At 33.6% G+C, this 20,310-nt stretch overlaps 2 protein-coding genes across 11 annotated transcripts; both read right to left on the bottom strand.

Moving 5' to 3' along the window:
- Positions 1–1,093: 1,093 nt before the first annotated feature.
- On the bottom strand, positions 1,094–7,280 carry LOC139890615 (uncharacterized). 3 transcript variants are annotated; one of them, XM_071873507.1, is made up of 9 exons: positions 7,046–7,280; positions 6,846–6,967; positions 5,655–6,529; positions 3,478–4,146; positions 3,021–3,143; positions 2,779–2,835; positions 2,559–2,684; positions 2,030–2,466; positions 1,094–1,905 (listed from the first exon to the last, which is right to left on the bottom strand). In XM_071873507.1, the coding sequence occupies exons 3-9, from the start codon at positions 6,133–6,135 to the stop codon at positions 1,216–1,218; spliced, it is 2,583 nt and encodes an 860-aa protein (XP_071729608.1). In that variant the 5' UTR covers positions 6,136–6,529; positions 6,846–6,967; positions 7,046–7,280; the 3' UTR covers positions 1,094–1,215. The 3 variants fall into 3 exon arrangements, with proteins under 3 accessions (XP_071729608.1, XP_071729607.1, XP_071729606.1); XM_071873506.1 differs by having other exon boundaries at positions 2,574–2,684; positions 2,779–2,940; XM_071873505.1 differs by having other exon boundaries at positions 2,779–2,940.
- Positions 7,281–10,320: 3,040 nt separating this feature from the next.
- LOC139890616 (uncharacterized) lies at positions 10,321–14,554 on the bottom strand. Of its 8 annotated transcripts, XM_071873512.1 has the most exons (8): positions 13,482–14,554; positions 12,657–12,884; positions 12,449–12,570; positions 12,204–12,368; positions 12,012–12,123; positions 11,670–11,775; positions 11,142–11,578; positions 10,321–11,055 (listed from the first exon to the last, which is right to left on the bottom strand). In XM_071873512.1, exons 3-6 carry the CDS (start codon positions 12,507–12,509, stop codon positions 11,673–11,675), a joined length of 441 nt encoding a protein of 146 aa, XP_071729613.1. In that variant the 5' UTR covers positions 12,510–12,570; positions 12,657–12,884; positions 13,482–14,554; the 3' UTR covers positions 10,321–11,055; positions 11,142–11,578; positions 11,670–11,672. The 8 variants fall into 8 exon arrangements, 6 of the variants coding, with proteins under 6 accessions (XP_071729613.1, XP_071729611.1, XP_071729614.1 ...); XM_071873510.1 differs by lacking the exons at positions 11,670–11,775; positions 12,012–12,123 and having other exon boundaries at positions 10,321–10,698; positions 10,861–11,055; XM_071873513.1 differs by lacking the exon at positions 11,670–11,775.
- Between the last annotated feature and the right edge of the window lie 5,756 nt (positions 14,555–20,310).

Raw genomic sequence — 20,310 nt, forward strand, 5'->3', positions numbered from 1 at the left:
GCTTTATTATTAAACATATTTAGGATTAAATTAATTATATTAAATTTAGAATAAAATGCAATCTTTAGTATAAATTATCATCCATCTAATATGTCTTAAATATCTATAGTTTCTATTAAAATCTTATAATGATGATGTCATTATTAAACTAATTCTTTTGTTAAAAAAAATTAAAAAATAAAAGAAAAAAATTTAAGCATGGTGGGTGATGTTATCAATCTAAATAATTTTGATTCAAAATTAAATCTTATTAATTAATTATTATTATTAAATCTTATTAATAATTATTTTAATTATTAAAATTAAATAATTTTTAATAATTTTAATTAATTATTTTGAATTGAGTACGAGAAGGTATAAAAGCTAGGCAGAAGGAAACCAATTCTAAATTTGTATTTTAATTTACACTTTTAAATTAGAATGACAACCAATATTATTTATTATGATTGAATGTGGATTGTTTAATATGGATTTTAGGTGTTTGATGAAATGTTCCGCTGACGAGTTTCTTAGTCGGATTCTGTGGTTTCACGGGTCATTAAACTAAATGACTTTAGCATTTACGTTCAGTTAATACCTAAAACATATTATTAAACAGTTTTATTTAAACAAACCCGTGATTTCATGAGTCATTTCACTAGTTATCAAGGTTATAGTGGTAATTTTTTGGAGTATTACAGTTGTTCAGTGGGAAGATAACTGGATAGACAAGATTTCATATGCTTATTTTTGTGTTTGGGAAACAAAACCTTTTGTCATATACTCGTAATCAGCAGGGGGTCGGTGGGAATAGGTGGGGTTTTATTTTTTTATTTATTTAATTTTTTTTTTGCAACGACAAGATTTTATTAATAACTAGCAAGACGCTAGAAAAGAATAGGTGGTTTTTACGTTACCGGTTCTAAGAGATGAAGGTTTAACGGTATCTGTTGATGATCGAGTTAAGAAGACAGCGCAATTATCCTAAAATTTATTTGTTGTAGATAACAAGTATGAAAATTCATATCAGATTACAACTACAGATCTCTAAACATAGTCAATGGAGGAGTTTCATACATTACTTCATATGAAAATTACAGTGGTTTATGGTGGAGTTTCATACATTAATTAATATAAAAATTACAGTGGTCAATGGTGGAGTTTCATACATCACTTAATAAAAAAAATTACAGTGGGTAAAGGTACAACACAATATAGAATTCGTACATTGATACTTTATGGATCATTTTTCCTTTGCTTTCCAGCTTCAATCAGTTCAGAAAGAAAAAGCAGTCGTACTTCACCGCGATTAAGTCTTCTGTCTGCATTTCTCCGTTCATTGCCAAAGATGGGTAAATATGTTGACCGAAAAAGATCAACTATAAGGGGGAATTGTAGAACAACAAAGAAACCAATCGGGATGAAAGCCAAGACACATATTGGAGCAAGCATCCATAGTTTTTGATGACAAAAGACAAGGAACAACGTTGCGCTAAAGGCCACCATCATGGCAATCGTTGAGAGAAGTAAGGCGACAAGTCCAATAAGCATTCGGCTTGGCAAACTCACCAGAAAGTCATTCTCAGCAAAACGTGCAGTTAGGATTGATAAAAAAACTAATAATGCGGTACTTGAAGCGAATAGTGAGATTGCATCCGTTACAGCAAATATAATGAAGGCGGCATATTTACTAAACAGAGGAATGCCCGTTGTTTGATCGTTTCCACCCGGTACCGTTATTGCTGCTGCAAACATGATTGTTGCGATCAATGCAGCAGTGATGCTGCATGATTCGGATGTAGCCTTCATCCAGTTTTCTCCTTCCTTGAGTAACATTTCATGTTCCCTTGTGAACAACATATCCGGTGTCTCCTTGAAAATGTTCTCTCGAGTAATGTATGTAGGGAAGATGTGTTTCTTCACTTCCTGTGTAATTAATCTAACTTATATTTAATCCAACTTATTTATCACAGAATAAATAAAGATATATTCTATTTATAATAAGACTATTAATTAATTAACTGGTAATAATTTGTTCATGAGCATATACCTCACGCCACTGAAGCTCACGTTGTAGTTGTAAAGCTGCACCTCTTCTACGACTGAGTTCATGTGATGGGGCTAACCTTGCAGCCAAGTGCAAAATATTGTTTTTAGAAGAATCTTCAAGTGTTCTATAAAGATTCTTACGTTCCCCAAAGTCATATATAAGGTTGTAGATTTTTTCGGAACGATGTATTATTGCCAACTGAATAATGTCATATCCACTTTTATCTGTACTCTGAATTGCTTCAGGTGATCCATGTAATATCTCATCAACAACTATATAAGCATTTTGAGATGCAGCCTCAAGAAGTGGCCGGGTAAAATACGGGTGATGAGTGCCAGAGAACTCCAACATGCCTATTTCATGACATACCAATCGTAGAACATTTGTTGCTTCATTCCAGTCCTTCTTTTTCTTCTCGATATGCTTGGTAGGTCCACCTGCAGATCCGGAAATAATTAGTTTAAAAAAATCCAAAAATTTATTCCAGAAATTAAAATTTATAAATCAAATTTGCAATGAGTGAATTTACTTTGTATATCTTTACCTAGTATGTCTATGCCCTTCCACAATGCGTAATAAAACACAACGAACAAGAGCCAAACCATTATAATGCAGAGCGGTATCAATAGAAATATGGATAGAAGCCACATAGGAACTGCAGAAGCACGCCAAATGAAAACAGTTACATGAAAACTAACTGCACTTTTGAGTGTAAATGTAACATTGTTTATTGTGTTGTTTAAAATTACCTGTTATTAACAGCCCACGTAAGAGGGTTTTGAACCAAGTACCATAAGACCGGTCGTCTTTATAGATATATTGATATATCAATACCGGAAGGTAAAACAAAATCATGAAATAGAATTTTAACATAGTAACCGCCGTATTTGAAATATCGTCTAAATCATATGCTAAAATAGAATAAAGCACAGTTAATCACTCTAATACAAAACGAAGTGCTAAAGCCATTTCTAATACATTAGAAACTTACATGGATAGAAAAGTGTTTGCCAATAGTCTAACTCAGTCGGAAAGGTTCTAGCTATAGCCATGAGTACATCATCACTTTTTGAAGCAAATTTAGGAAATCTTTTTATTAAATCCGATGCAAAATCTGCAAAGTGCAAATATTAGCTATTACTCCACATGTTTCAAAATTATTGTCGTACTTTTAAAAGTCTTTCTTTAACTTTGACTTTACATTTTTTTTTTTCTGTTACATAATAATACTTGATGAAAGTTATACCAATGAAGTAAAACTCAATCCATTCATAAAATTTTCATCAAGTATTATGTAATACAAACATAATATTTAAAGTCAAAGTTGAAAAAGAAAGACTTTCAAAAGTCAAAATAGAACAATAACTTTGGGACTGATGGAGTATATGTAAATACACAATTAAAATTTAGCCTGTAGTGTTTATGTGACACGTATATCGGTTACTTACTATACTGCTTTGCAGAAATAGCATTAACAAGAAGGTCGACTCCAATTTCAATGCCTAGGTGAATGTGTGAAGATTGCTCCTTGCCTTTAACATCATCATCATCATTGATGGCTTTCAACAAATATCCAATGGTATCAAGATGCATATTCTCATAAGCTTTATGCAATGGCTCTTCCCCTTTAAGGTCCTTGATATGTAACAATGCTTTGTTTTTCTTAACCAAGAGATCTGTTGCATGTGTATTGCCAACGATTGCGGCTATGTGCAGGGCTGTGCTTCCGTCTGAATCTCTCTTTTTAAGTACTTGCTCATCATTTAAGTAAAACATTAATAGATTTCTCACGAAATCATTATGACCTAGTCCAACTGCTATATGAAGTGCCGTGTTACCATCACTGGTAACTACCTCACTAGCTAAGCTTATTGTATATGCTTTCAATAAGTTCTCTGCTGTCATCCAATCTCCATTTATAGTAGCGTGACGCATTATTTGGCTGGGTATGGTATCTTTAACATTTCCGGCGCCTTCACCTTCTATTATGTTCTCTGTTGAAACTACGTGTTCAGAGTCAATTTCTTTTTCAAGTGTGTCCTCCCCTTTTCTGTGAGTATCTTCCATAACCGCATCTATGTCTTCGGTTATATATTTAGCTTCCGATTTGGTTGCAGCTGAATCATTGTACATTTTCAAAATCGTCATACATAGAACGTAATGATAATTGACCCACCAAATAGGCACATGATTCACCACTTGGTTAACTGCGAGTAGTGGTACCAGGGGTATCAAGGTTCATGGGATAAGAACGTCATGGGTTCGAATCTAGGGGGTAGCATCTTCAAATTTTGACTTATGGGCAGTTAATTTTGGGTTTCTCTTAGGGGGTTTTCTCTAAATTGTGCCTTCTCGGTAGTTAAAAATTAGATCAGTTAAAATTACCATAATTCCTTGGTTTAGTTACATGAACATTCACTTGAAACATCAAGGCAAAGTCCATTTTGACTGATAATGGTTAAAAAAGTACCGAGAATTTGATTCATACTCGATAAAAGATGGCTTTCCGTGAACTCGTGTTAGCGAATGCGATTGCGAGGGAACTTTGTAGGGTTTACACAGGTTCGCTAAATATATGTGCAAACTCAGTGTTATACAGTAAATATTACAAAGCGTTAACGTTTGATAAGTTTTTTAACATTACTTTTTACATCTCACGCGTTCGCTCAACTTGCTCAATCGAAGGTTTCGAAGACTTTCAAACCCAAGCCCTCAACCGTTCGATATCATTCGACCACACACGCCAACACGCTTTGGATCGATCCCACTTGCTTAAATTATAGCACGACCTCAACATAAACCAACCCCATTCGATCCCACTCTCCCCGTTGAGACAACATGTTAACTAGTGATAATATTGGGTGGTAATTGATGAGTGAAAACTAAAAATGACTGAAAACAAGATAAATTACTTTTATAAGTTTGAATTTCATGTTGATTTAACAAACATTGGTTGTGGCATTTAGTCCAACACTTGGTGTGCATGTGTATTTTATATGTAGTTCGGCTACAACAAAAACAAAACCCAATCCCATATGTGGTTCGATAAATTTCGAAATTTAGTTGTTTTGTTTCATTGTAGTCTTTGTGTGTATAAAACCTTAAATTTGATTTATTAGTTGCGGTAAACACGTTGGATAGGATATAATCTAGTTGTAGGGATCATAATTAGTAGTTGCCGGGATTGTAACACTATGGTTGACCCAATTTTTCATGTAATGGATTTGGTTTAATGTTAATGATCCATTTTGACATTTTTGAATCGTTTTGATAGTTGTTGATAGATACTGGAACTAATTGATTCATTATGACACATTGAATTATATTGCTTCGTATTCACCCTAGTTGACCCATATGACATGTAACACTATTATGATCTATTTTAATTTAGTTAGTTGTTATTAAATTTGCTAATAAATGAGGTTGTTTAATCTTGTAGAAATGATTTGACGCGGTATTTTTACCATGAGAAACCATAAGTTATTGTTTTAATAGATTTTGAACATATGTACTCAGGTTCGTTCTCATTTTCTAACACTATCATGAAATGTCTTGTCCGATTCATAAAACTAAAGAACAAGTAGAAACATGAGATCTTTCAAATGTTGAATAGACGAAGACATACCTTGTTGATGTGTTGTAGTTGTTCCATAGAACGATTTCAATTTATCCCAAACATCTTTGGCTGACTCGAGATCAACAACGGCACCAAGTACATTCTCGCTAGTGGAACCCAAAATCCAGCCTTTGAGAAGACTGTCATATTGGTCCAAAATCTCCTTGTTTGAGGTGCTCGGCCCAACAAACTTATCATCCACAATCCCAGCCATTTTGTAGGTCTTCATGAGGCAATACATCTGTGTCTTCCACAGATGGTAATTGTGCTCGCTCGAAAGCTTCACAGAAACGATGTTTGATACATTGGCGTTTGATGCATGCTTAAGGTCGTCTATTCGTGCTGATGCATCAAGAGTGTCTGATGTGCCTGCCATTGATCGAGTGGAGTACTTTAGTATATACAGATAACTACGTATGGTTGGTGTATGGTTGGTTATAGGTGGATGCAGTCCAAGATTTATATAGGAAAATATAATATGCTCAGTCATTCAGATACGGTCGGCTAACACCCTGATTTAGCATCATGTTTAATTTCAGAATTAAGTGTCCCGTAACATATACTATATGTCTTAATTATGACTTGAAACTTTTTATGGATTCCACTTAGTAGCTTATATATAGATAACTGAACAAATTTATAAGCTCATAAACACCCTACAGATTCTCTAATACAAGAATCTATGAACAAGACATAATGACAAGCAATATAAAATTCCAGTAATTACAAGCAAGAACATATACTTGACTTGTACTGAAAATCAAGAACAAACAGAAAAAGAATCAACAAAGGAATAACAAAGTTGCTGAAGCTTCAAGTGATACTTGCTGAAGCCTCTCATATTCTTCTTTTAGCTTCTCAAGAACACGTTGCTGTTTCAGGACCTATATGCATACATTGTATTAACAAAGAAGAAATTCTTTAAAAAGAAGAATAACAACTTGCTATGTCTCAACCTTAAAACCAACATTCAAGATTAGACCAATAACATAATAACCAACATTTGAAAAGAAAAAAAAAAGTATCATCCAGTTAAAAAATATATATATATAAATAAAATGGTTGACGAAACAATCTACGGACATCGTGAGTTTTCTCACCTTTAGGTTTGACAATTCCTTCAAATTTCATCTTTAATTTACGTAGAAAAATTAAGAGGAGGAGCAGTTAGTAATTAATTACAGAGATATAGAGGCCTACCAATACCAAGACCACATCCGATGCCAAATTGGGTAAATACTTGACCCACCTTCAAAGTAAATGGATTCTGCATCTCACAATTTATCATCAAGCTATACATCTGAAACCCTAGATTTTCAATTCTACATAAAAGGCAACCCAACAAACACGTTTAACACAAAATTCACACAAATGTATCTACAAAATCAAAAATTAAGTACCTATGAGTGAGTAACTTAATTACAAGATTTTTAGCAGGCTGAGGAGGTAATACTTTACGAGACAAACTTGCCGTGAATCCACCGCCGGACGAGGACTTCCGGCGTCTGGGACGTGAGTGTCGGGCTGACAGAGTGATCTTCATAACAACACTCAAACGAGTACCCGAGACGTACGAATTAGCTGGACCCGTTCGACCCAATGCTGGACCCCGTTCGGCCCAATGACGAATTAAGTAATCTCCTTTAATTATATTTTTTATTTTTACTTTTGGGAGTTTTATAATGACAGCACTACAAATGAATTGAACATGTTTTAAACTTTAAAATAAGCGTTATGGCTATTTTCAAACAATTCCTTAGACCACTTGTAATGGTGTAAATGACACCGTCACTTTGCATATGTGGCAAAAGTGACATCACCCTTCTTCCGTAATAGTGTGTCACTTAGTGTGTCACTTTAGAGTTTGTCACAAAGAGACGGGATAAGTGACACCCGTTTCTTGTTTTTTATTTTTTTTATTGATTTAAAAATATTATTTATATCCCAATTTAATACTTAACTTAATTAAATTTTAACACATCATCACAATACTCCTAACTAACACCAAAAAGTAACACCACTAATACTCCACTCAACAAAGAAACACGTCATACTCATCCAAAAAGTGCAAAAAGACAAGTGACACCACTAACCATTACAAGAGAATGGCCGCATGCAACTTTCTAAAAAACAATAGTTTAAAACCTACGAATTTATTTATTTATAGGATTATCAAAATAAAGTTGCAATATAGATTAAGATAGATATAATTAAAATGAAGGATCAATAAACTAAATATTAAATTATAGTTTGAGACAAACTAATGCAAGCTTATAAACAAACTAGTGAAATGACCCGTGGAATTACGGGTTTGTTTAAACGAAACAATTTAATAATATATTTTAGGTATTAAGTGAATTTAAACGCTAAAGTCATTTAGTTTAATGACTAGACGGATTCCGACTAAGAAACTTCTCGTTGTTTTTACAAACACATTGATGTACGTAACTTGGTCGGAAGTCGGAATAAATGAACTACATTTATTCTCTCACCATCATCTTCCAATTTTTTTCATCACAATTACTATTTTCCTTGTCATAAAAGCTTACATTAGAACCTTCTATTGAGACGTGTATTTCGCATACATATATAACGTAATTAATCTCGTAAAAAGAACTCATATTTGAATTTGAATAATAAAATAATGATAATTAATAATTAATGAGTGAATTTTTTATCTCGAAAAACATGAAATAAATAAATAAGTAGATTTAATTTAATTAGTCATTAATTAGATTAATGACATCACCTTAAGGGCTTAGATTTTTTTCTTTTTTTTTTCTTTTTTTCTTAACAAAAGAATTAGTCTAATAATGACATAATTATTGTAGGATTTTAATAGAAAGTGTAGATGATTATATTTGATTTTAATACTGTTTCTTCTAGAAAATATCAATCAACATATAAATTTTAGAATAACAAGATATGTTCTAGCGTAGTAGGTTTTGGGCTATTTTTAGGTAAAGGGTGTCAATACCCGGTGAAGTAAAAAAAAAAAAAAAAAAACGATATTACAATATAGTACATGACGGGAATGAGACATGCCTCAAACCCGGAAGAGCCAAATAAAACACCAAGCTAAATAAACCAACCTAGATACATTTAAACAAGAAAATAAACACACTAGGACACCACACGGCAACAACTCGATCAGGGGACTTTCCAATCGGCTTTCATGGATTCCACTTAACGAGTTTTCTTCCAATTAATCACCATAAATTAGGGTGGTGATAATCTTTTTTATACATCCACCAAAGTATATGACTATATGCAATAACGTGTTGTAATGTAGTCTTTTAATACATATTTATAGTGAATGTATTAGAAATTGATGGCAGATACATCAAATCCTTAATTATTAGGTCGGGCATTTTGATTTTGAAGTGATAAATAAAAATACGTAAAAAAAGAAAACTTGATGGGCTTATCTTTAAGAGTTACGTGGGTCCTTTCCAATTTTTCTATTATGCATGTTTTGTTGAGCTTATCTGTAAGAGTTGCGTGAGTCCTTTCCATTTTTTCATTAATATCCAGGATCCAGTAGACTCAATTTCTCTCATTGAAACGATCCGCAAATCGGTCTCAAAAGATGCACGTGATGAGTGCCCGTCACAATCCGAGAGACAACTAATGAAACGACCTGCAAAGCGGCCGACAATCGATGAAACGACATGCAAAGCGGCCAGCTGCACGAGCCGAGTGCCCTTCACAAACTAAAGCGGTGGACTAACCCGGTATCTCCAGGTTAACAACTAAAACCATAATAGGAGATATTAATTAGCTACAACTTTAAGCTTATAAAAGACCAATACTTTCTTTCTCCATTCGACGTGGGATGGGGTGTTACACTCATCGCTGATGAACTATCAGTTGTTGCTAATAGGTTACGAGCAATGGTTGTTGATGAGGTATGGACCATACCGTATGGTTGCAAATAACTACTGAAGAATTACTTATCTTCGTATATGGCTCAAGGCTCCAGCTATTTCATAGCAGATCGGATATTCTTTTGGAAGTAACTGACTTCAAATGTGTGTTCCGGTAGTCATGATCACGTATCTTGAAAGAAAAGTTCAAGATCAGGCCATAGGCCAAATCTATTATATTTATAATATATATTTTAATATTTACATCCTGTAATTATATTTAGCCCAACTGTAATCCTCCTATATATTAATGCATATACCGATCCCACAAGGTTGTGGTGATTTTATTCATCTTTACATGGTATCAGTGTAACATAACGGTCCACCCTAAATCTTCCACGCCTTTTTTCTTCTTCTCTTAACCCTATTTCTAATCCTAACGATCATCTAAAATACATTCACTTTTGATTATTTATTTTTTTCAACCGTGCGTTTAGTAAACACATCCGTTAATCATCAATCACTTTTTTTCTCTTCTCTTCGAAATCCTAAATCTAAAACTCTCTTCCAGTTGCGTTCTTCTTGCGTTTTTTTGATGGTTGCTTTCACGCAATCTTATTCATCTACATTAACTAGAGATAAGATTACGTAATTATGTGATCATGGCCATGACCACGTATCTTGGAGGACAAGTTCATGATCAGAGCCCATATCTGTTATATTTAGAAAATATATTGTAATATCTACATTTTGTAATTATTTCTAGTCTAGCAGTAATCCTCCTATATATTAATGCATATACTGATCCCACAAGGTGTGCGGTGATTTTATTCATCTTTACAAGTTTCATACATCACTTCATATGAAAATTACAGTGGTTAAAGTTACAATAACACAAGTTACAAAAAGCAACCGTACTTTATCAGGATTAAATTTTCTAATTGGACTTTTCCATTCCTTTCCAAAGATGGGTAAATATGTTGACCAAAAAAGATCTACTATGAGGGGGACGTGTAGAGCAACAAAGAAACCAATCGGGATGAAAGCCAAGACACATATTAGAGCAAGCATCCATAGTTTCTGATGACAGAAGACAAGGAACAACGTGGCGCTAAAGGCCACCATCATGGCAATCGTTGAGAGCAGTAAGGCCACAAGTCCAATAAGCATTCGGCTTGGCAAACTCACTAGAAAGTCATTTTCAGCAAAACGTGCAGTTAAGATTGATAAAAAAAAAACTAATAATGCAGTACTTGAAGCAAATAGCGAGATTGCATCTGATACAGCAAATATAATGAATGCAACATTTTTTGAAAACATAGGAATGCCAGTTTCCTGGTGGTTTCCACCTGGTACGGTTATTGTTGCTGCAAACATGATTGTTGCGATCAATGCAGTAGTGATGTTGCATGATTCGGCGGTTGTCTTCATCCAATTTTCTCCTTAAGTAACTTTTCATGTTCCATTGTGAACAGCATATCCGGTGTCTCCTTAAATATGTTCTCTCGAGTAATGTACGTAGGGAAGACGTGTTTCTTCACTTCCTATGAGATTGTTTCAAACTTATTTATCTTAGAATAAAGATACTTTAATAGCAAGGATTATTAATAGTTTTTCACGTAGTATTTACCTCACGCCACTGAAGCTCATTTTTTAGCTGTAAAGCTGCATCTGTTCTACGATTGAGTTCATGTAGTGGCACCAACCTTCCGGCCAAGTGCAATCTATTATTTTTAGAAGAATCCTCAACCATTCATTAAAGATTCTTACGCTCCCCAATCTCATATATAAGGTTATAGACTTTTTTGAACGGTGTATTATTGCTAACTGAATGATGTCATATCCACTTTTATCTGTACTGAATTGCTTCAGGTGATGTATATAAAATCTCATCAACTACTTTATAAACATTTTCAGATGCAGCCTCAAGAAGTGGTCGGGTAAAATAGGGGTGATGAGTACCAGAGTCGAACTTCAAATTGCTTATTTCTGCACATACCAATTTTAGAACCTTTGTTGCTTCATTCCAATCTTTCTTTTTGTTTTCAAAATGCTTGGTAGGTCCACCTGCAAACGTGGAAATATTTAGTTATAAAAATCAAGATTTATTATATGTTAAGTTAAATTCAAAAATCAAATTAGCAATGAGTGATGTAACTTGTTAGAAATTGGGTATGAATTGACTGCCGGATTCGTTCTTGAATCGTGTAATCACTATCTCTATAAAGTATTTCGACCCTACGATTGCCTCGGTTGCACGAAATCTTTACAGGGATCAAACAAGAACGCAATCAGTGTTTTTGGCAACGAAATCACTGATCAAATTGTTAGAGAATATGTGTGTGTTTCTGTTGGTTTGTTGAATGCAGAATGAATGAACAAAAAACGTCCATAAACTGATATAGGATAACAGTTAAACCGAAAGGGTGTAACCCTTCAATTTTGGCGGGAAAATCGGTTATACCAAAAGGCATACTTATTCGCTGACACTTATCCGTACCTAGTATGTTTATGCCCTTCCATAATTACATAATAAATCACCGCGATCAATAAAAAAGCAATCAACATGAGGAGGGTTATCAATACCAAGATGAATAGAAGCCACACTGGAACTGCATAGAAAGTTATTTGAAAACTACACTGCACTTTAGAAAGTAAATATAACATTGATTATTGAGTTGTGTACATTTACCTGTATGCAACAGCCCATATGGGAGGGTTTCAAACTTGACACCAAAAATAGGGTTCTTTTTAAAGATATTCGCATATATCAATAGTGGAAGGTAAAACAACATTATAATATATAGTTTTATTGCAGCACCCGCCAATTTTGTAGTCTCCGTCACGAGCAAATCAGCTAAAATAGAATAAAGCACAAATAACAACAACAACAACAAAAGACCTAAAACCGTTTCTAATGCATTAGAAGAAGCTTACTTGGAACGATGCATGTTTGCCAAAAGCCAAACCCAGTCGGAAAGGTTCTAGCTATAGCCATGAGTACAGCATCAGTTTTGAAGCGAATTTAGGAAACATTTCCGTTAAGTTTAATGCTAAATCTGCAAATTGTAAACAGTAGGTATATATGTAAATAGACATATAAATTTCTCTATATCATATTTATGTTATATCAGCACAGTCTTACTGTACTGCTTTGCAGAAATAGCATTAACAAGAAGGTCGACTCCATAATCTAAACCTAGTTGAATGTGTGAAGATTGATCCTTTCCCTTATCATCATCATCATCATCATCATCATCAAGGGCTTTCAACAAATATCCAATGGTATCAAGATGCATATTCTCATAAGCTTTATGCAATGGCTCTTCCCCTTTAAGGTCCTCAATTTGTAACAAAGCTTTGTTTCAAGTGGCTATCGAAGAGAGCAAAAAAAATAAAGATCGATTGGCATCAATGGCTTATAAATCCGAATTGCTATGGAGATAAAAACTTTGGAAGAACGGGTGTAGGCTAGCTTTGAAATTTAGAGTTTTGGTCTTTTTCGTGTATGTAAATTTTATTTTTTTTCCTGGGCACATATCCTTCCTGTGTGCCAATATGCTTGATGTTTCAAGCTTCGTTGTACATACTTCGGTGATATTCAATACATATATATACTTTGCTTTTCAAAAAAAAAAAAAATCGTCACTTTAAAGTCAACATATAACCGCTATGTATAATACTTTTATGTACATTAATGACAACCCTAATGGTTGTCATTAACAAAATTCTAAAAAATTACAACAAAGTTTGAATGTTTCATTTAAACGCTTTTGTAGAAAATAATTTATTTTTTTGGTACAAAACTTGAAAAAGCAAACTAATTTGTGCCATTCTTTTAAACACAAGTTTTAAACAAAATACAATATTAAAAACATTAATTTATGAAAAGAACTAGCGTAACTATACGAAAACGAAAGATAAAATAGAAAAATGGAATCTTTCAAATCGTGCATAGACAAAGACATACTTTGTTGATGTGTTGTAGTTGAATCATAGAACAATTTCAATTTATCCCAAACATCTTTGGCTGAATTGAGATCAACAACGGCACCAAGGACATTCTCACTAGTCGAACCCAAAATCCAACCTTTGAGAAGAGTGTCGTATTGGTCCATAATTTCCAATGTGGCTAAGCTTAAAAAAGACTGCAATTTAATTTTTGCTCAATAAAAGGATTACGCATTCAAAATTTTTAAAATTGAGGTAATATTCGTCAAATTTTTTTTAAAATTGAGGTAATCTTCGTCAAATTCATTAACGGTCGTTAGTCAAAAATACAAACTTGGTCCCTGAAGTTTGAGAAAAAATTGCACCATAGGTCCTTGTACTCAAATTGGTCCCTGTACGAGTTCATCTTCAACCTTAATTACAAATTGAAGCTTTTAACCTGTTGAAATATCTTCATATTGCAGCGATTAACTGCTTATGTAAAAAATCCATATCCAAAAAAATTTCAAAAACCGAAAATCATCGAATAACAGTCACGTTTTCTTCATATAAACACCATAATTAAAGTTGAGATTTAATTCGTTTTTGATGATGAAAACTTCACACAAAAATGTTCAATATCACCAATGGAATGCTTGACAATAGTTTTTAATCTCCGAAACTCATTAAATCGATTCAATCAAATCGTTGACTATGTGAGCATGAACGTTGACTTGAAGATCTGGATCTCGATAATGATTTTCATTCTGATTTGTGATCATCGAAGCTCAAGTAAGTTGATTAGGAACCGAAATCTATTATCAATTTGTTTTGTAACAAGTTGAAATAATCCAGAGTGACATACCAGTTATCAATTTTTATTAATATGTATATGTATACTTCCAGGACTTGTGAATGAGGAAAGTATTGAGAAAATAAGAAGTTTTGAGATGGTTGCCAAAAAATCAACGGTTAAATAAAAACTTGTGATGCCGCTAACGAGGATAATGTTTTACCTCAAAATGATGACCTAGTCGTTGCTGTTTCTCCTGCTTCTATACTCAATAACAATCGATCTTCAGATTTTGTTTGTGATAATGTGCTGTTTCTTAGTTTAATTCTCATTTGGGAATGAAGATATTATTGAAGATGATTAATAAGGGTGAAATTTTTAAAATTCTTCAGGGACCATTTTGTATTTTTAACTAACGATTGTTAATGAATTTAACGAAGATTACCTCAATTTTAAATATTTTGAACGCGTAATCCTTTTATTGAGCAAAAATAAATTGTGTTCCTTTTTGGGCTTAGCCAAATTGGGAGTTACCTTGATTGTCAAATTGGATAACATAGATCACCTTTTCGGACCATTTGCCCTAATAAGTAAATAACGATAATAGTTATAACATAAATTGTACTAATGGTTTAAGAGGAGACATCCAATGGACAAGTTTCATACATACATCATCACATGATATAAAAACTACATTGGTTAAAGGTACAAGACAATATAGAACGCGTACATGATACTTTGAGGATCAATTTTCCTTAGCTTTCCAACTTCGATCACCGACGAAAAAGAGACCGTATGTTTTCAATGTCAAAGATTCTATTGCTATATTTCATTAGCTTGCTAAAGATGGTATCCCCGAGATAAATCAATATTAGACCACTTTTCCGTTCCTTTCCAAAGATGGGTAAATACGTTGACCGGAAAAGATCTACTATAAGGGGGAATTGTAGAAGAACAAAGAAACCAATTGGGATGAAAGCCAAGACACATATTGGAGCAAGCATCCATGGTTTTTGATGACAAAAGACAAGAAACAATGTTGCACTAAAGGCCACCATCATGGCAATCGTTGAGAGTAGTAAGGCGACAAGTCCAATAAGCATTCGGCCTGGCAAACTCACTAGAAAGTCATTCTCAGCAAAACGTGCAGTTAGGATGGATAAAAAAACTAATAATGCGGTACTCGAAGCAAATAATGAAATTGCATCTGATACAGCAAATATAATGAAGGCAGCGTTTTTGGTAAACATAGGAATGCCCGTTTCTTGGTGGTTTCCACCTGGTACGGTTATTGCTGCTGCAAACATGATTGTTGCAATCAATGCAGCTGTGATGCTGCATGATTCGGCGGTTGTCTTCATCCAGTTTTCTCCTTCCTTTAGTAAGTTTTCATGTTCCCTCGTGAACACCATAGCCGGTGTCTCCTTGAAAATATTCTCTCGAGTAATGTATGTAGGGGAGATGTGGTTCTTTACTTCCTGTGGGTTTAGTATTCATCTTACAATAAAAGCTATCTTAATAGTAAAGTTATATAAATAGTTCGTTCAGTATTTACCTCACGCCACTGAAGCTCATTTTGTAGTTGTAAAGCTGCACCTCTTTTGCGATTGAGTTCGTGTGATGGCGCCAACCTTGCAGCCAAGTGCAAGATATTGTTTTTAGATGAATCTTCAACCGTCCTATAAAGATTCTTACGCTCCCCAATCTCGTATATAAGGTTGTAGATTTTTTCGGAACGGTTCATTATTGCCAACTGAATAATGTCATATCCACTTTTATCTCTACTCTGAATTGCTTTAGGGGACCTTTCTAAAATCTCGTCAACAACTTTATAAGCATTTTGAGATGCAGCCTCAAGAAGTGGCCCGGTATAATACGGGTGATGAGTACCAGAGTAGTCCAACGCCCATATTTTATGACATACCGATTGTAGAACATCTGTTGCTTCTTCCCACTCCTTCATTTTGTTATCGATATGCTTGGTAGGTCTTCCTGCAAATCAGGAAATGTTTAGTTAAAAAAAATCTTAAATGATTTGTTTCATAAGTGAAATCCAAGAAATAAAATCGATAATGAGTGAATCCGGTTCGTATAACCGTACCTAAAATGCTTGTGCCCTTCCACAATACGTAATTAAGCATATAGAATAACGAAAAAACCATCCACATGAGGAGGAATATCAATACCAAGATGGATAGAAGCCACATTGGCACTGCAGTATCAACACACCAAAAAAGAAAGTTATTTTTTAAAAAACTACACTGCAAATTTGAGTGTAAATGTAGCATTGGTTATTGAGTTGTGTAGATTTACCTGTTAGCAACAGCCCAAATAATAGGACTTCCAACCAAGTACGGAAATCTTCTGTCTTTCGATAGGTTATACATATCAATATCGGAAGGAAAAACAACGTGATGAGATAGATTAATATCAGCACATTCGTCAATTGTGAAAGGCCTTTCAAATCAGCTTCAGATATAATAGAATAAAGTACAAAATTATTACTAATCCACAACAACAACAACAACAACAACAACAACAACAACAACAACAACAAAACTCAATCCCACATGTGTGGGGTAGGGGAGGTGAGATGTAGACAATCCTTTATCTATCCTAGAATAAAGAGAAGTCATTTCTCCACCCGGGGAGTGAAACACTAAAGTCATACCTCTCTCCATTCGACGGATAAAGAGATTGCTTCCAAGAGGACCTCCGGCCAATAAGTAAGAAAAAATTTTAAAATATCATATATATATATATATATATATATATATATATATATATATATATATATATATATATATATATATATATATATATATATATATATATATATATATAATAGAACCAGAAAATTATTACTAATCACTTTCATAAAAATAAAAGAGCTAAAGCCATATTTCCAATACATTAGAAACTTACCTGGATAGAAAAGTGTTTGCCAAAAGTTTAACCCGGCTGGAAAGTTTCTAGCTATAGCCATGAGGACATCATCACTTTGTGAAGCAAGTTGAGGAAACTTTTTTATTAAAATTGATGCTAAATCTGTAAAGTGCAAGCATTAGCTATAATATGTAAATAGATAAGTAAATAATGATATTGGTGCTGTATTCATATGATAAATATATCGGCTACTTACCGTACCGCTTTGCAGAAATAGCATTAACAAGAAGGTCGACTCCAGTTTTAACACCTATGTGAATGTTTGAAGATTGCCCCTCATAATCCTCAGGGGGGTTCAATAAATATTTAATGGTATCAAGATGCATAGTCTCATAAGCTCTATGCAATGGAGTTCTATTTCTATTGTCCTTAATATGTAACAAGGCTTTGTTTTTTTTAACCAATAGATCTGTTGCATGTGTGTTGCCAACGATTGCAGCTACGTGCAGAAATGTGCTTCCATCTGATTTTCTCTTTTTAAGTACCTGTTCTTTATCTAAATAAGACAATAGTTTTTCCACAAAATCGTTATGACCTCTTCCAACCGCAATATGAAGTGCTGTATTACCATCACGACTAACTGGCAGTGCAGCTAAATTATTAGTTTTTTTCAGTAAGGATTCTGCTGTTCTCCAGTTTTCCTTGGTAATAGCTTCTATGAATTCTCCAAGTATCGTGTTTGTAACACCTTGTGTTATGTCGTATGTTTTTTCTTTCCGAGGTGAGGGTGTTGCTATGTTTTCAGATATTACTGGGTCAACTTGTATACCAAGCATGTCTTGGCCATTCCTGTGAGTTTCTTCTTTCACCGCCGCATCTATGTCTCCTGTTCTATTTTTTTCTTCGGATGTGGTTGCAACTGAATCATCATATAGTTTCTAAATTGTTATACACAAAATGTATAGATAATTGACCCACAAAATGCGGGTTTATATCTAAAACCGTCCCCGGACTTGAACCCGAAAAAAATATAAAACCATCTCCATACCCGGCCTTAGGCCCGCAAACCCGGACCCAATCCCGACCCAAAAATATTGTATTTTGAATTTCCCCATTGAATACGGATATTTTTGCCATCCCTAACCTTCACCATGGCTCACCATGACTATAACATGAAAAACTTACTTATTTGTGTCATTCTTTTAAAGGCATTGATTTTGATTATTGATTATGATTAATTACTAATTATATTTAATAAAAGAGCAATCTGATAGACACTCAATGTCACAAAATAGTTCACTTAATATGGTAGTTTATGGCATGCACTACTCAAAATTTAAGTTCATTGTCTCTAACTAAAAAAATCCGGACCACGCGTTGCCGCGGTTACATTTGAATATACGTTGTTTGGTACACGTATGTAAGTATCAGACGATGTTTATGTTCAAAATACCTACGTATGTTTACTACTTATTACATAATCAACGATAAACAAAATACATTTAGACTTCACTAAAACTTAAAAAAAGTTAAAACATATTGTACATAAAAAAGGGAAACAATTTTGAAGAGGCTACGGTAAAAGAAAATGTACCAAATATGGGTGTCGTTTGTATTAGTTAGACAACCAGATATTAGGTGCAATTTAGTATATAAGTGCAATTTCTCTCTTTACACTATTAGTTTATTTCAATGGTGTGGATGTTTTTGTGTAAAAAGTACGTATGTGGTTCAAACGTTTCTCTTATTCACACAATAATACAAAGTTTTATTTTTTTAACAAGTACGATATTAAAAACATTAAATAATGAAAAGAACTTATGTAAGTGAAACTACATGAAAATAACTGAACCTATAGGAAATGATGTAGTTGTACATGAAAAAGTATTGTCGGATTAAATAAACTGAAAAACAAAATAGAAACATGAGAACTTTTATACATTGCAAAGTCAAAGGCATACCTTGTTGATCTGTTGTAGTTGTAGCATAGAACGATTTCAGTTTATTCCAAACATGTTTGGCTGAATTGAGATCAACAACAACACCAAGGACATTCTCGCTAGTCGATCCCAAAATCCAGCCTTTGAGAAGAATGTCGTATTGGTCCATGATCTCCTTGTTTGAAGTGGTCGGGCCGACAAAATTATCATCCACAATTCCAGCCATTTTGTATGACTGCATGAGGCAGTACATCTGTGTCTTCCACAAATGGTAATTATGCTCGCTCGAAAGCTTCACAGAAATGAAGTTTGATACATTAGCGTTTGATGCATACAAGTACTTAAGGTCTTCTATTCGAGCTGAAGCGTCAAGAGAGTCTGATGAGCCTGCCATTGAGTGGAGTACTATAGACAGATAACTATGGTTGGTGTATGATTATAGGTAGATGCAGTTCGAGATTTATATAGGAAAGTATATATATATATATATATATATATATATATATATATATATATATATATATATATATATATATATATATATATATATATATATATATATATATAAAATCAAGAAGAAAGCACTTTTTTGGGGGAAGTGGGGGGAAGTAAACTTTTTTCGTTTTTTGAAAAAACTTTGTTCACGAACATTATAGATTAGATGAAAATATGAACATTTAAAAAAGACACTTTGTGATGAATGTCATTATTTTGGCGGGAAAACGCTCGAAGAAGAATATAAAAACATTCAATGCATTGAATGTTTTGCTGCTGAGTTTTTTTTTAAGGGGTTAGAAATTAGGGTTTGGAAATGAGGGTTTAGAAATTAGGGGGTTATAAATTAGGGTTTAGCTATTAGGGTTTAGAAATTAGGGTTTTGGGTTTAGAAATTAGGGTTTAGGGTTTAGAAATTAGGGTTTAGATTGAATATTTTAACACGAACGGTTTAGAGTTTAGGGTTTAGGGTTTAGGATTTTGGGTTGAGGGTTTACAGAGTAAACCCGAAAACCCAAAACCCTAAACTCTAAATCGGACTAAATTCGAAAAAAACACTTCACACAAGATGAAAACAAAACGATGCAAATAAACTCAGCACCAAAACATTCAATGCATTGAATGTTTTAATTTTTTTATTCGAGCGTTTTCCCGCCAAAATAATGACATTTAGCACAAAGTGTCTTTTTTAAATGTTCATATTTTCATCTAATCTATAATGTCCGTGAACAAAGTTTTTCCAAAAAACGAAAAAA

This window comes from Rutidosis leptorrhynchoides, chromosome 2, assembly GCF_046630445.1.
Source record: "Rutidosis leptorrhynchoides isolate AG116_Rl617_1_P2 chromosome 2, CSIRO_AGI_Rlap_v1, whole genome shotgun sequence".
Lineage (NCBI taxonomy): Eukaryota > Viridiplantae > Streptophyta > Magnoliopsida > Asterales > Asteraceae > Rutidosis > Rutidosis leptorrhynchoides.

Excerpts from the sequence above, each read along its gene's own strand:
- LOC139890615 (XM_071873505.1), bottom strand. The coding sequence starts at position 6,135 with ATGACTGAGCATATTATATTTTCCTATATAAATCTTGGACTGCATCCA. Across the intron at positions 2,941-3,020 it reads GCAAACACTTTTCTATCCAT|CATATGATTTAGACGATATT; the intron begins GTAAGTTTCTAA and ends ATTCTATTTTAG. Across the intron at positions 2,685-2,778 it reads ACGTGGGCTGTTAATAACAG|TTCCTATGTGGCTTCTATCC; the intron begins GTAATTTTAAAC and ends GTGCTTCTGCAG.
- LOC139890616 (XM_071873509.1), bottom strand. The coding sequence starts at position 12,509 with ATGGCTATAGCTAGAACCTTTCCGACTGGGTTTGGCTTTTGGCAAACA. Across the intron at positions 12,369-12,448 it reads GCAAACATGCATCGTTCCAA|CTGATTTGCTCGTGACGGAG; the intron begins GTAAGCTTCTTC and ends ATTCTATTTTAG. Across the intron at positions 11,579-12,203 it reads ATATGGGCTGTTGCATACAG|GTGGACCTACCAAGCATTTT; the intron begins GTAAATGTACAC and ends CCACGTTTGCAG.